Consider the following 15,130-nt stretch of genomic DNA (forward strand, 5'->3'; position numbering starts at 1 on the left):
CTTGTACCTACGGGTGGTTTTTATGGAGAAGTTAGACACTTTGTCATCTTAATTTCTTTATACTTTTTTTTTCTTTTCAATTTCTCTTCCTGTTTTCATTGACTACGTGAGACGCACTTTTTTCCCTAAGTTACACTGAAGGCTGTATACTGAAATGTTAGCAGGAACAGCCGGGCATTGCTTCTGTGCCTGCTCTTTCTTGCCTTTGCATCTTGGATAATACTGTCCCTCTTCCACCTTCCTCTTGGGAGAAGAAGATAGCTGCCACTTGAGTGGGGTGGTGGGACAGGACACTGGCTTTCCAGTGGCTGTCACAGCAATAGGGTAGCCATGTTGCCCTCTCTTTTACTCCTCTATGCCCTAAAACCTTTTTTCATAGTGCCATGGGAACTAAGTTTGACAAAGCAACACATGAGGCTGGAGAACAATGGCCTGGGACTGACATGATGGGAGAGCGCTCAATTACCTGTACAATGTGAATGTGACTGAAGAAACTCGAAAGAGGCTGGTGTTGGCCACTGATGTTGAAATTGTTCATAGGTGTTAACAGACCTGTACTAACACACTTGCAATTTGGTTATTTGGAAAAAGCAAAGAAAACAACCCACCTCGCTCACTTATAAAAACTTAAAAAAACAAAACAAAATGAAACCATTTTCTTTCTGTTAGGTTTGCCCTGCATTCTTAGCATCTGGTTACGCACATATTCCTTCACGATAAGGAAATCAGCACCTGTACTGCAGCCCAGGTTGTTCACTCAAGAGCATCTGTGACACTTGGGCCAACTGTCAGAGCTTCTTTATGACAGAATACAGGGACCAGTGGTAGAGGGCTTGCCTAGACATGCATGGACCTGGGTTAGCATTGGGTAGGAGGAGGATATGGTGGAGCATGCCTGCTGTCCCTGTTACCCAGAAGGCTGAGACAAAGAAAAGGACTGGCTGAATCCAGTTCAACCTGCTGAGCAATACATGAGATGCTTGTCTCCAAAAAGGCAGAGCATTCAATCTCATCTCTTCAGGCTCCTGAAACAGTACCTGTCTGTACAGGAGACTCACGCCACGCCCAGTGGTGCAGCAGTCCTTAGCAGTCTCACATGTTTGTACCACTGCTCTAAGGGTCAAGAAGCCGTTCCAGCATAAGCAAGCTTTACCTACCTGAAGTACTCATGGAGATGGCTGTTGGGACACAAGAGAGACAAAGTTTCTATGTGAGAAAAAGGGCAGGTGGGCAGATTAACTAAATAAACCCTAATGGGAAGGAACTGATCTTAAATATTTAATGCAATGGTAAGAAGACCATCAATAAAGCCTTGCTCCAGATACTAAATGCTAGGTTATATTTATATTTGACCTTTATTATTTTGTTTTAGAAAGACTGTACACCTCTTTTAATAAAAAATTGCAATTATAAATAATAGAAAAATATTTCAAAATTTTGCCATTAGCTGGGGGACATATCTATTATATTGAATTCACACAAGCTATAGACACTTGAGTTATACAGAAGAAAGCTGGTATCTAAAATTGTGTTCCTTAAAGACCAGACTGTAACTTACCACAGAAAAGTTTGATACTCAAATAGAATATCAGTATTAAATAGCTTAATGTTATTGTGAGAAAGTCATCATTTCTCTATTTACAAATCTCAGCTGCAATGATACACAGAGAAATATGAAAGGTTGGTTAGCCAAACACAAGCTGCACAAAGCCGCAGTGGTGTTCTAGACAGGAGTTGGCAGTGCGCAGGGAAGTCTCTCCCACGTGGGTGCAGGCCACACCTTTCTTTCCCCTTCCACACAGGAGATGCAAATATTCCCACAGGCAGGTCTCAGTTGGCTGTCTTCAGGGGAGTCTTGGGAAGTGACCTCCTGCTGGATCTTGGGTTGCCTTGGTTCCTGGCTGGAGACTTTACATTCCACTGTGGAGACTTTGGAGGCCTAAAGAAGGAAACCATGCAGTCAACAGCTCAACAACAACAAAAAAAACCCCTCAACCAGAAAAAGTCTACCAGCCAAAACTTACCTTTTATCAAGCATCGATAAACATAAAATGTCATTTCCTTGTTCCTGAGCTTCAAGTTTCTCTGAAAAGGAGTCAAACACAAAGAAATTTAGTTTTCTCAGAATTTCTGAGGCAGTGGTTGTGTTGACCAAGAGAAAACCAAGAGCTTACCTTTGGTAAAAAACGAAGTTGTTGGTGTCCCTATGTAACTGACCCCTGCTCCAAATGTGACATCATTGATGGAATCTGGGGAAAGGGAGAACAGTCGTTATAAAACTGTAACACACAGACATCAAATGCAGGAGCTTACGTGTGAGTCTGCCATGGGTTCTCTCTGCTAGTCCCTAGGTCACTCACAAAGATGGGCATTCATCAAAACCTTTGGCTTGCCTCAGGACTTCATGCACACTGAAACACTGACTTTCTCTTCCCAGCAGGGCCCTTCAAAGCTTGCACTGCAGCCGACTCCTTTGTTTTCAGATTTGTAGCGTCTCACCTCGTTCTTCAGTGACTGCCTACATGGAGGTGACTACATTTCCTATAACTTCTCACCTAAAGGCAGCACACCTGCTATATTTCCCTATTTACGCCCCATTGCATTTCTTTCTTGTCCCTATACACTGGAAGGCTTGATACGTGGTTCTCTAAGGCTTTAACTGGCCAGAACCTTGGGCTACATCTCTCTATAAAATCAGGAGCCACCCTGTCCCTGGTGCTGTCCAAGCATGACTTCCTCCTTGGCTCCATCCTCGCTCATCCCAAGTATCTTAGTCTTTTCAGCCCCTACTCTTGACCTTTCATGTGTGTCCCTGACCTTTAAGGCCTCCCCAGCCAAATACACCAAAGTACACTGGGACTGTGCTCTGGCTTTCACACCAGCAGACATTTAAGTCATTCCCAGTCAGTTAATACAAGATGCAAAGTGTTTCAACACAGTATCTGATACAAGGTAAATGCCAAGGAAATAATTTATTAGCTATAATCCCTTATGTCACCGGCATCAAGCTGATGTAAAGAACAGGTAAAGTTAGTGTCTCTTGGTTAGGAACCTTGATGAGGCTCTGTCCATCAAGGAGACCCTAAAATCTATCACTTTGAGCTAGCCCAGCCCATCTCTATAAACTCAAGAGATTTCACAAACATAGTGTAATCCACTTGTGTCCACCAGGCATATGGCTGACCTTTCTTCAGCAGTCCTAGCCTGTCACACCTGTGTGCTCATTCAATTGCTCTGTCACCTGTACCTGCCCCATCCAAGAATCTGACAGCTATAGCCTTGGTGTCGTGTGTACAAACCTAGCCTGTTAGAAACTCCACATGCTGCATCCCTATGGGCACTTGTATGAGGTTGGCTCCAAAGCCCACATTTCCCACACTATCCTTGTGAGGAGCACACAGTGACCTGTGATGGATGGAAACATGCTAACATCCACTCAGAGCTGCACCACAGCAGCAACTCAGGCTCTGTTAACACACTGCAGACAATCCCCCATCTTTTGCTGCTACCATCAGCAGTGCGTGGCTGCTTGTTTCTGTCCCTGGAGATCTACTGACTGGTGGAATCTTCTCCTCACAGGCACACTGGCTCTCCCAGCCGCAAGCCTCTAAGCATCCTGCGTGATTCTCACGGCTCTACTGCACTCTGCTCAGAATCAAAGGCAGAATGAGTAATAAAAAAATAATTTCATTCACATTAGCCAAAAACAAAACCTAGGAATGTCTAATAGGAGGCTGAGGAAACCACAATGACTACTGTAAATTACTGAACGAAAAGAATATGTCAGATGATAAAAGTCTTCCTGTGTGGGATGAAGAGACGGCTGGCTCAGCTATTAAAGGTTTACACTCATGGCCAAAAAGATAGGACTTCCCATGTTTATGGGTCACCAGAATCCACATTATGAAAATGGATCAGCAAAATAAATACAGATTCAGTGACTCTTTACCAAAATTCCATTGGTATTTGCAGAAACAAACAAAAAAGATTCAAAGATTTATATGGAAGAAGAAAAGACTCCCAAATTGCCAAAGTAACAGAGAGGAGAGCACAGTGCTGGAGTATCAGCAGTGCCTGATTGCAATTATACTACACAGACCTAGGGCAGTGGCAGGGCCGCAGCTCAACCGAGCAGAGGAGCCAATCTCAACCTGGACAGCTGGAGACTCCTGATTTTCAACAAAGGTGCTTTAAAATGAAGGAAAGAAATCATCTTCAACAAGGAGGCGGCTCGAGACAACAGGCTCTCTGCCTGTAGAACAACAGTAGGCTAAATCCTCTGGAAACAGAGCAAAGGCCTCCATGTAAGACTCTGAAACTGCTAGAGGAGACACCGGGGGTAGCGGGATTTCAAGGTACAACATGAACAATGACTTTCTGAATAGGATTCCAGGAACCCAAGAAAGAGAGACACCTGAGGAATGGGATTGAATGAAGCCACAAAGTTCCACTCAGCGAAGGAAACCACAGAGTGAAGAGACAGGACAGGCTGAAATCTGTCAGCTGTTCCTGATGACGTTAATATCCACAGCATATAAAGAGTTAAACACCAATGGACAAAATCCAGTGAATAAATGGGCACATTAAGTGAACAAGTTCTCAAAGTATACATGGCCAATATATACATGGAAGGAATGTGTTCAGCCATCAGGGACACGGGAATGAGAACAGAGATCAGGTATCTGCCTCATCAGAAGGGACAGCTCCCAGCAGGCAATGGGGAGCTGAGATCATGCTGACGCAGCACCGCATGCTCTGAACATTCTCCCAAGAAGCAGGGCCTTTAAGCATTCCTTCCTGGTTCAAAATATAGACGGGAAGAAATTGCATTAACACCCAGAGAAAGAACAAGTAGTGTCACGACCTAGTGACACCCGAGTTTGACTTTCTATCAAAGCCAAGTCCTTACACACAAATTAAAGCAGCATTGGTGCACCGCACCAGATTTCACTGCTAAGCAACTCATGCTGCCAGGAAACCAACTCAAGATTGACATCAGAGACTCATGGGATACGCAAAGTTGAAATGAGGTACATGTGTTCTGCTCCTACGGCATATGGTGCCTAACTGCCAAAATAGAAGTACTTGGTTACCCCGAGCCAGAACACTCATTATAAAAACCTCTCTGAAAGAGGACAATTTTACATATCTAATGTCATACCTGCTGGTACCCAGCAAGCCAAAGTTACTGTCTTACTGTCAAAAACTGCCTCGATCCAGTTATCTAAGGAAATGCAGGGTGGGAATTCTGTTCATTCATGATCGGCCTTAAAAGGGAGTCCTGCATGGCAATTAAAATAAAATTAATTAAATACTGTAAGACACCAAAGCACTGTAAGTTAACAAGATGTCAAGTAGCCAGAATCCATGTGGTATGTTGGGAAAGTACGTGGGCTCAAGGCAGGAGTGCCTCGTCACTGCTGCACAGTGGAAGCTCACAGTCCTGGCAAACAAACTGAGAGAAAAGCCTAGAGTACAGAGGCCGCAATCTGGTGTTTTTGAACAGGTCTCTGGAACATGTATCCATGCGCTCTGTGGTTAGTCTCATGAAGACAGGAGTAAAACAGCTTGCAAAAACCATCGAGGACAGAAAGAACGAAGTCTGAAGTGTGGGGTGCAACACCAAGAGGCCTAGGGCCTTTCAGCATGAAGCGGCAAGGAGAGGGGCATTCTGGATGAAGACTCTGCCGAGGAAGAGTGGTTTGACACAGGCACTCTGGCGTGCACAGCTTAGGCAGGGAACAAAGGGTGCTCAATGGCAGAGCATGTCAGACAGTGGTCTCAATAGTGCAAGCTCAATGATGACAATCTTAAAAAGTAGAACTCAGAAATGACCTAAAATCTGAATTATTTTCAGTGCAGTAATTTGACTTTAAGTAAAAGTGGAGAATTGTACACTGACCTTACATGATGGTGATAGTTAAAACACAGGCACACCACATGAACTGTCTAAAATTAGACTATTTGTTTGGGGGTACACATGTAGTAGGTTGGCCCAATGCTGCTTGTATTCTAATACTAATTTCCGGCCCCCAGGACTGGTGTCCTGGAGAGGAGAGAATCCACAGGTAAGACACCAAGTAACCCTGCCCCCAGTTAATTTGAGTGGCAAATACAGATGCCAACAGGCAGTAGCTGGGCAGAAGAGAGATAGGTGGGGTTGGGTTTTGGCGGGCTTAGAGGAAGGAGCGGGAGGAAGAAGAAGGAAGGAGTGGGAGGAAGAAGGAAGGAGCAGGCATGGAAGAAGAACTTGCAGGAGGGAGAGAGAGAGTCACCATGGGGTAGGAGTAAAGAGGATGTGGCCCTGTGGCATGGCCAATGAAAGCTAAGAGCAGCCCAGATGGAATGATGAAACCATAGTACAACAGCACGGAGGGTAGGCAGCTGCCTAGCTACTACGCTGCCTAAGACATACTTAGAAATATAAAGCCTGTGTGTGTGTGTCTTTCATCTGGGAACATAAACGGTCTAAGGTAGGGAAAACCCCACGCTGGGATGTTTTAGTAATATTACTACATATGTATGAGGCATAAATAAATTTTCGGGTCCCATGCCAAAGATATCTCATTAAAATATGCAAATATACAAAAAATATAAGGATATTTGAAATTGCAAACACTACTGGTGCCAAACATAAGGGTCTTCTACCTGAATAACAATTCTCTCCAAATAAGAGCTTTTACTACGTTAGGGAGAAGATGCTAATTGTTCTAACTTAGAACATTAGGAACAAACACTTAATAAGGAGGAGACACACAGACTCTTAGCAGAGCTGGAGTGTGAGCTTTAACACGTCACTGAACCTGCAGTCTTGGTGTGTCACCAGGGTAGAACCCTAGAGCGCACAAGATAAATGTAGGGCCAAACCCTGACCACAACCTAGGGCAAAACAGACTAGCACCTCCCAGTATACCTAGAGCAGCAGAGGGCTACTTCCACAATGTCACTGCTGTGCTATGACCTGACCTATCTGTCCCCGGTTAACAGTGGTCGTACATGGACTGAGTTAATGCATGCACAACATTGGGATGAATGTTTCATATTCAATACATTTTCTATCAGCTACAAACAATCACCACAACACATATAATTTGGACAGTAGCTCAGTGAGCATCAGCAGCCAAACGTAAGGACTATTTTACAAGGAGGTTACTATTTTATAAAGAAGATTCACCACCAGTGTTACTGTGTAGGCAACTGTAGGGAAGGACTGGAAGAACTAGCGTATTCCAGTTAGTTACTTACTCTCTGGGGTGCTGACTGCCCGTTTAGTTACGTGTTTGACAGCTCTGTCAGACTTTTGCTCCAAGCTTAAGGAAGATGCTAGGATAAAACAGAAGAGTCTGTCAGCACGAAAGCCCAAAGCAACATCATACAGAAAACAAACAACAACAAACCCATAATACATTTGAAAAGTTAAGATGCCCAATGTTTCAAGCGATATATAGACAGGCCACAGAGATTAGGAAAGCAATGCAAATAAACATTGAAGCTCCAGGCAATGTTCATATTCACAGCACTTAAGGAAGTAGAAGGTAAACCCATATTAAATTTATGTTCTTGATAGTTTGGCAATATAAAATGTTTATGTGTATGTTTAAATTATTTATTACTTTAAACGCAGCTTAAGGTTATAAATACTTTGACCATAGTCACTGGAAATAATTTCCCATACAAGGCTATACTTACAAGGTTGTTTTACTGTGTCATTTACATAAAAAAGCATCAATGCTTGCATGAATAGGGTAGTAACCCAAGTCTCAGTACTTCCAGTTTAAGGACAAGAGTTCTGAAATTCTCAAGGAGACATTTTCACTGCATGTCTCCCAGGCCTGTGTACCTAAGGAGCGTGCCAACTTTTAACACACCATTCCCCAAACCCCTTAGCACAGGAAATTAATTTTCTCAGCCTTAATCTGAAATCTCCAATTAATGCTACTTAAGTCAATAGAAAACATTTAAAAAGGAATGAGGATCACTTTTGAATTGTACATGTTCAACTGTAAGACTTACCATGGCTGGAGGGGTTTTCTGGGCTTCCGGTGTCCACATTAAATGGCAAGGCTCCTAAACTGCGTGTCCTTCTCTTCGATGCAACAGCTTTCTTGACTGAATTCAGGATGGCAATGGTACTCAGAGACATGGGCCTACAGAGACAGGATGCCGGAGGTTGACTCCAAGTCAGACCACCCTGAGAGCATCAGTTCCTTCCCACTTCTCTTCTGATATACTGCTCACCCACCCTCTTCCCAGCCTCTCAGGGAAGCATGTAGTGTAAGGGATTGGTACAAACAGTGATGAGGCAGTTCTGGCCTGGTGGGAATGAAGAGATGCCTACGAGGATGCCACAACTGGGGCTGCTGCTGGCTCAGTGGGCTACCTACCTGGTATTAGACATCATCTGCAGAGGCCCATTTTCGGATATGGGAGGCAAAGTTGGTGTGAAGCTGGACCCAGGTGCTGAAGGCCGGCTCTGGGCTGGAGGCACGTGAGTATCGTCCTGACCAGCAGTGGCAGGTCCAGCTTGTAAGTCTGGAGCAACCTATCACAAGAGTGAACAAGAATACCATCGTTTGCTATAAGAAGTGCGTAGGTAATCCACTTTAAAACCTGTGCACAGGGACGGCTGCAACCTTCTCTTTAAAACAGCTGTTGGCAAACTGCTACACACAGATGTCAGGGCAGGCTTGTCGCTCATTTTTTAATATAGCATATCTACTTGGATTTCCTCAAGCTAAAAGGTGAGCCTACAGCTATACTCAGAAATGCCTTTGCAGACAATAAGCTCTCCAGAGCAGAAATAATCCATAAGACATATCTGTGGAGAGATACAGGAGGAGGTAGCTACAGAAATCAAACACCACAAGTGCTGTGCTCTGCCGGTGTACCTACTGGAAACTCATGCATTCTGATGAGTCCCACAATTTTCCAGGCAAAGTTCCCTCACAGGGCCTGGGGAAAGAAAAGCATTGAGCTACTGGTGTGCCCATTACCCACCTGCACGGAGGGCACCTGGTCACTGTCTTCAGGCAGTCTGGCTGCACTGGCATGTTCTGACAGAGCTTGCTCCTGGGCTAGCTGCTCGTTGTACTTCTTCATGTCATACTCAAGTTCAGATGCCAGCTGTTTGTCAACTGCAAAGAAATCTTTGATTTCATCCCGATAATCTTGCATTACTTCCTGAAACAGATCCAGAAGCATCTGTTAGTGCCTTTTTCCATAAAAAGTGACGCTTTACTGGTATGGTGCACACCTGCAACTCCAGAACCAGAGAAGGCGAGACTGAAGGGCAGGAGTTCCAGACCAGCTCAAGACACATGGCAGACTTCCCCTCCCCCGACTCATGACAGGGTTTCTCTGTGTAGTCCTGGCTGTTCTGGAATGCACTCCATAGATCAGCCCAGCCTCGAACTCTGCCTGCAGGTTACTCAGTATGACGGCATTTTCCTGAGGAGACACTGACCACATAAGCAGGCAACCATGTTTATTAGTTAGCTAACAGCTGTGGTCTCTTGGGAAGTTTCTTGTCTAGCTGCCATGCTCTTGATAAGAGAGGACCTTGTAGAGGTCACACAGGTTGTATAGTCTGGAAGCTTCTAGTGTCCACAGCAACTTTATCCATGGGTGCCCAGGAGGGAGGGAAGTATGTCACAGAAAAAAGAAAAGAAAAGAAAAGTTTCATATTCTCTGTAAAGTGAGCTCAGCTCTCCTATCTGATCTTCCTAGGATACAAAACTATTTGAAAAATTCTATTTAGGATAGTTTTGTTACAGTCCTTAACGGAGCTTTTCCAATTTTTCAAAAAAAACATTTCAAGTCAGAAGGAAACTTACTGGTGTGTAAGTTTTCAGCATGTATGTAGCTTCTGGCAAGCACCTTTATCTGATGAGCTGTCTTGTTAGCATCAAGATTTTTTCTTTTCCTTCTTTCCTTCCTTCCTTTTTTTTTTTTTTTTTTTTTTTTGAAGAAAAACAAATGTGAACCAAGAAAAAGCTGCTAAAGGAGAAAATGTGCCATTTCTTTCTGAATGCTTTTTTGTCAGAAGCCTGAGGCTTTGCTCAGAGCTGTATTATAAGCAAACACATCCCAGCTTTGCTGGGGCAGCTTCTCCTGGTCCTTTGCTTTACAGACAACCCAGCAACAGGAGCTGTCTCAAGATAACCCCTTATCTCTGTGTGCATGATATCGCCACAGGGCCGTGACATCCTGCCTCAAATCAAATGCCCAACATTAAATGTGATGACCAATTTCCAATTCATCCTGTCCACCTCATCCTTAGGGTGAACTAGCACAAGTCTTGTCCTCAGCTTTAGTTGAGAAAATCTTTAGATTGGAACATATTCCCAAGGAGGGTTCAAGACATAAACATATACTTTAAAAATTCAGTGGCCTGAGAAACAGACAGCAACCTCAGTGGTACTTGTGGCTACACCCTTCAGTATCTCAACGTCCTCAGCAGCCTGCTAGGTCCATTTCTACAGACGAGGCTTCCTAGCATTCTGAGTTCTTGCCATTTACGGTCTAGACTAAGCAATGAACCTGGGGCAGTGGGGCTTGGGAGGAAAACCCCACAGGACAAGCTCCTCACTTACCCTGAGGTAGTTCATGAGTTCCCGCAAAGCAGGGATCTTATTTTTCTCCAGCAGTGTCTTCAGGGAGATGATGATTGGAATAATATTTTCTATGAAATTCCTCTTTTGAACCTGCAGGAACACACAAAAGCATGCTTTGGATGCACATACAGCTCAAGAATAACTTTTCCTTGGTCTACTTCTTTAAGCACATCAAATCTAGCAGCTCCAGGAGCCCATCTGCCATTTGACTAGGATCCTGGGAATGAAGAGCTTGCGCCTTTGTCATCATACTGTACGCACCATAGCACATACAGGCCTGCACAGCAGAATGCATAGTAACACCACTTCTCTGTGAAACGAGTAAGAGATACACTGAAGAACTTGACAAAAAGCTTCAGTCTCCAAACAACCCTTGGCTCTGATCCACTATGTATCCTTGCTTTTGAAAGACAATCTGGTCATGTGACCACCAGAGAGATACATTATAATCTTGTGTATAAAAAGACAATGATCTATAGTTGGGTAAGTGTGCACATGTATGTGTGTATATGTGTGTGTGTGTATGTGTGTATGCAAGTGCTCATGAATGCACATATGTGTCTGCCTTTTTTTTTTTCTATGTATACATAATTCTGTATACATTTTTGAAAGTGTAATGTACTGGGGTGTGATGACCTGAGCCTTATAATCTCAGCACTCAGGAGGCTGAGGAAAAAAGATTAAGAGTTCTAAGCCAACCTGAGTCACATGGTAAGACCTTTTAAAAAAGCAAATAGGCAAATAAAGAAACTACAAGATTTAAATAATCAGTATACAAGATATTGTGCAATAAATCTAAGAATTAAAAATAATTCATTATATTATCCCACATATGTTAGAATATCCTTCTGAAGCTGAAATGTACTCTTTTTTTTTTTCATTTAAAGCTAACAGGGTTTCTTGCTTGTATGCCACTTATTTTTGAAGCTTTGGGTCAGAATCCCTAAAACAGGATAACAAATGGAGAAATACACAAGCTAATAAACATGCATCTGAAAATACAGTAAGCTTGTCACTATCATAAATGTGGCCTAATGCACTCAACAAGTATCGTCAAGCCCATTCTCCGTCCTAGACACAAGCTAACCTCTGGAGACACAGAAAAGACATCAAGAGTTTCTGTCCTTACACTGCTTCCAAACCAGTGTGTGTTGTGGTAAACGGCTGGGGAGGACAAGCTGTAGGAGCTGGGGACTGATGGAGAGGTTGCTTTAGATGTGTGGGGATTAGAATGGGGGAGGGCAGTTTTGTGTGGAGAGAGTGAGCACTCAGACCAATGGCTCTTAACCCACAAGGGTCACATGTCAGATATCCTGCATATCAGATATTTACATTACAAGTCAGAACAATAGCAAAATTACAGCTGTGGAGTAGCAATGAAGTAATTTTATGGTTGGGAGTCATAACGACGTAAGTAACTGTACTGAAGGGTCCCAGCATTCGGAAGTTTGAAAATACTGACTCAGATAAAAGAATGAGTGTCAAAGGCATGGAACAGAACACATCTGAGGAGAAAAGGAAGAAATGAGGTGAGAACAGGCACTTTTCTACCCTGAGAATCTGGATTTTAATCCAGAAGGTGACAGTGCACCACCAAGGTAGCTTAGCCTTACATAAAATCTGATATTTTTACCTTTCTTTAAAAAAAAAAAAAAACACTTATTTCATATGTGTGCCTAAGTTTCATGCATACAGGAGCCTGCAGAAATCAAAAGTGCACTGGAATCCCTGGAACACCAGTTAAAGCCACTGCGAGTTTCATGTGGGTACAGGGAGCTGAACAGCAAGCGTTCTTAACTGCTGAGGCCCTTTTCCAGCCCCAACTGTTACCAGCTTTAATACAAAAATTCCGTGAGTGTTCATAAAGAACTAAATGTTCGATACCACAGATCATCTACAACCCAGCCTCCCTGGAAGTTTCTTGCTGCCTCAGCAGCCATTTTCAGTATATTTTACAGAGAATAATTTTGTTGAAGAAAGACTTCTCTGGCAAGAGAAAAAACAGAGGCAGAAAGGGTGCTGACAGGAAATGACACAGGCTTAAAGAAACAATCACCAGAAAGGCAAAAGAGAAGGGCATGCAAGCAAAACAGACACGATCTGAATCTTGCTGGATTGGGTGTAATCAAAATCCATTTTGTTGGGATCAGAAGCCTCCAGGGATCAGGTGGGAAATACAAACCAAATTAGGTACAATTACATGGAGCCTGCTGAGGGATGTGGTACCTAGGTTGTTCCAGTCATTGAATTTCTAACTTGACATCTTTGGTCAGCCCAAACATACTCTTGGCATGCCAGACTCCTCTTCTGCCTTTGGCTGTAAAAACTATCTAAAAAGACACTTTCGGGTACATACACCTTTGGTATATAACTGTTCCATTCCCTGCAACAGACTGAGAAAAAAACCAAGCAAGGAGAAATGATTAATTCAATTCTGACAGTAAATCTGAGATACCATGGCACACCCAGGCAAGCTAGTAGACACACCCTCATGGTAGGAGCTGTATCTAGAGGCAGGGACTTCAGAACCACAACCAGCTGAGCAGAGGAGAGCCAGTGGTAAGAACGGCCCACGGTGTGGGGCAGCAGCGGGCACACACCTGTGAGATGATCTTCATATGGGCCTCCTGCATGACCACATTTGCCAGAGCCATGTCATCCTCCTCCAGGACGTCCTTGGATGTCTGCGCTCTCATTGCCAATAGTTTGATCTCCTTGGAGCTGAGGACGTCAAAGGTATCTGAGAGCAACTCACTGGCTTCCATGTCCATGGGCAAGATGCCATCCGTGAAGCATGCTGAGGGAACACAGGATCAGCCTCTGAAAAACCCTTGGCCCAGAGGGGAAAAAGAATTCACAGAACTAGGGAAGTGACAGTCCGGTTACAGGGTTGGGATTCTAAGAGACATAACTGATGCCAAGATGGACAAAACAGACATGTCTTCTGTACAGACCTGCTGCACTATCATCGACACAGTATTTTAAGAACACTTATCTCAAAGACACCAGATGTACTCACCCAAAATGTTAAGACAGATCTTGGAAGTGACATTGAATCGCTGCTCATCTGTGAAGTGCTCAAGAAGAAACTTGTAGATCCTCATTCGCTTCTCTTTGTTTGTCTTTCCCTTGAGCAAAAACAGTGGCTTCCCCCTGGAGCCGAACAGGACAGTATTACTGCTTGTGTGGATATAGGTGACAAAGATTCAAATACAGAAGCCTCAATGTTGTGTGACAAGGACACTGAGAGGCTCCAGTGTCATTACAGGCATTATCTTTTGTGCCAAGGAAACTAATGACCACTGAAGCAGACATCATGTAAGTGCCAGTGTCCAACCTATGCATACGACACGGGCAGCCCTCCAGAGCCTTACTGAACCTCTTCCTGAGACGGAGAGCTCTCCGCAGCCACTCACTCACCTCTCGGACTGGGGAAACTTGTTGTACTGCCCGTGCTTCTCATAGCTGGTGAAGTAGAATATGCACTCAATGAAGTGCTGGAAAAACATGGTAGGGTTCCTCTTCAGCAGCAAGTGAGCCAGGCAGAACTCCCCAAGGCTGCAAGGGAGAGTGGCAGAGGAGACTCATTACTCACCGTCAGGCTACAGAGTCACCAAGAATTCTGCTGCCACACAGAAAAACACAGAACGCTAAATACATCCGGACAAGCAGCTCAAAGCAAGTCAATGATGTTACTTGCTTTATTTGTCCAGGCTCAACATTTCATTTCAAAGCTAAGGGCTGTATACATGCCTTCTTTATCAGGTTCTATTGTTACGATTTACTACTTTTAAGTGTGTGTATGCATGTATGTGTAGGGGTATGTCCACATGTTACAGATGTGTAGCCTGACGAGGCAAAAAAAAAAAAAACAAACCAAAACCAAAACCAAAACCCAACCAACCAACCAAACAAAAAAAAAAAAAAAAAAAAACAAAAAAAAAAAAAAAAAAAAAAAAAAAAAAAAACCCCAGGGTTTCGAAATCCCTGGAGCTGAGGAACAGAACTGTGGCCTCTGCAAGAACATTCTGCTCCGTCAGCTTTTATTTCAAAACTCAAATATGGTGTTACTACCCAGCTATACTTATAATAGAAAGAAAAAACAACTTCTCCAAAACTCTCTGAAGCAGAGGCCTGGGTCCTCGTGGCTAATGCAATGATGACGGTTACCTGAAAATGAGCACGTGGCCTTCATACTCCAGCTTTAAATTGTTGCCCACGATGATGAGCAAAACCCATTGTAACACTCAGAATAAGAATAGCGATAATAAGAGCTTCGCTATCGGGCTAGAAGCACTACTCTCCAGAGAATTAATGATTCTGGCACTTTCCTTGCACCTGTGGCTCCAAAGCTGAAAGTCTTTCAGCTGCACCCAATGCCACACATTTGACAAATACCACATAGGACCATACAGAAATGAAGGACAAACTTCTTCTAATGGCTTCCAAAGCCCAACTGTCACCCGCAGCCTACATGATCATTTCTGTGTTATCACAGTAGGAATGAATGAACACCA

The 15,130-nt window shown here is 43.6% G+C and overlaps 1 protein-coding gene across 1 annotated transcript in view; it reads right to left on the minus strand.

The window, feature by feature from the left end:
• Positions 1 to 1,586: 1,586 nt before the first annotated feature.
• Ncapd3 (non-SMC condensin II complex subunit D3) overlaps positions 1,587 to 15,130 on the minus strand; it is a 65,974-nt gene continuing 52,430 nt past the window's right edge. The window contains 11 exon segments of the mRNA XM_034509855.2: positions 1,587 to 1,939; positions 2,025 to 2,085; positions 2,175 to 2,249; positions 7,246 to 7,323; positions 8,014 to 8,147; positions 8,385 to 8,542; positions 8,998 to 9,180; positions 10,593 to 10,703; positions 13,214 to 13,410; positions 13,633 to 13,766; positions 14,034 to 14,171. Of these exon segments, the coding sequence (XP_034365746.1) occupies positions 1,831 to 1,939; positions 2,025 to 2,085; positions 2,175 to 2,249; positions 7,246 to 7,323; positions 8,014 to 8,147; positions 8,385 to 8,542; positions 8,998 to 9,180; positions 10,593 to 10,703; positions 13,214 to 13,410; positions 13,633 to 13,766; positions 14,034 to 14,171 (1,378 nt within the window). The 3' untranslated portion in view covers positions 1,587 to 1,830.

This window comes from Arvicanthis niloticus, chromosome 8 (genome assembly GCF_011762505.2).
Source record: "Arvicanthis niloticus isolate mArvNil1 chromosome 8, mArvNil1.pat.X, whole genome shotgun sequence".
NCBI classification, from domain to species: Eukaryota; Metazoa; Chordata; class Mammalia; order Rodentia; family Muridae; genus Arvicanthis; species Arvicanthis niloticus.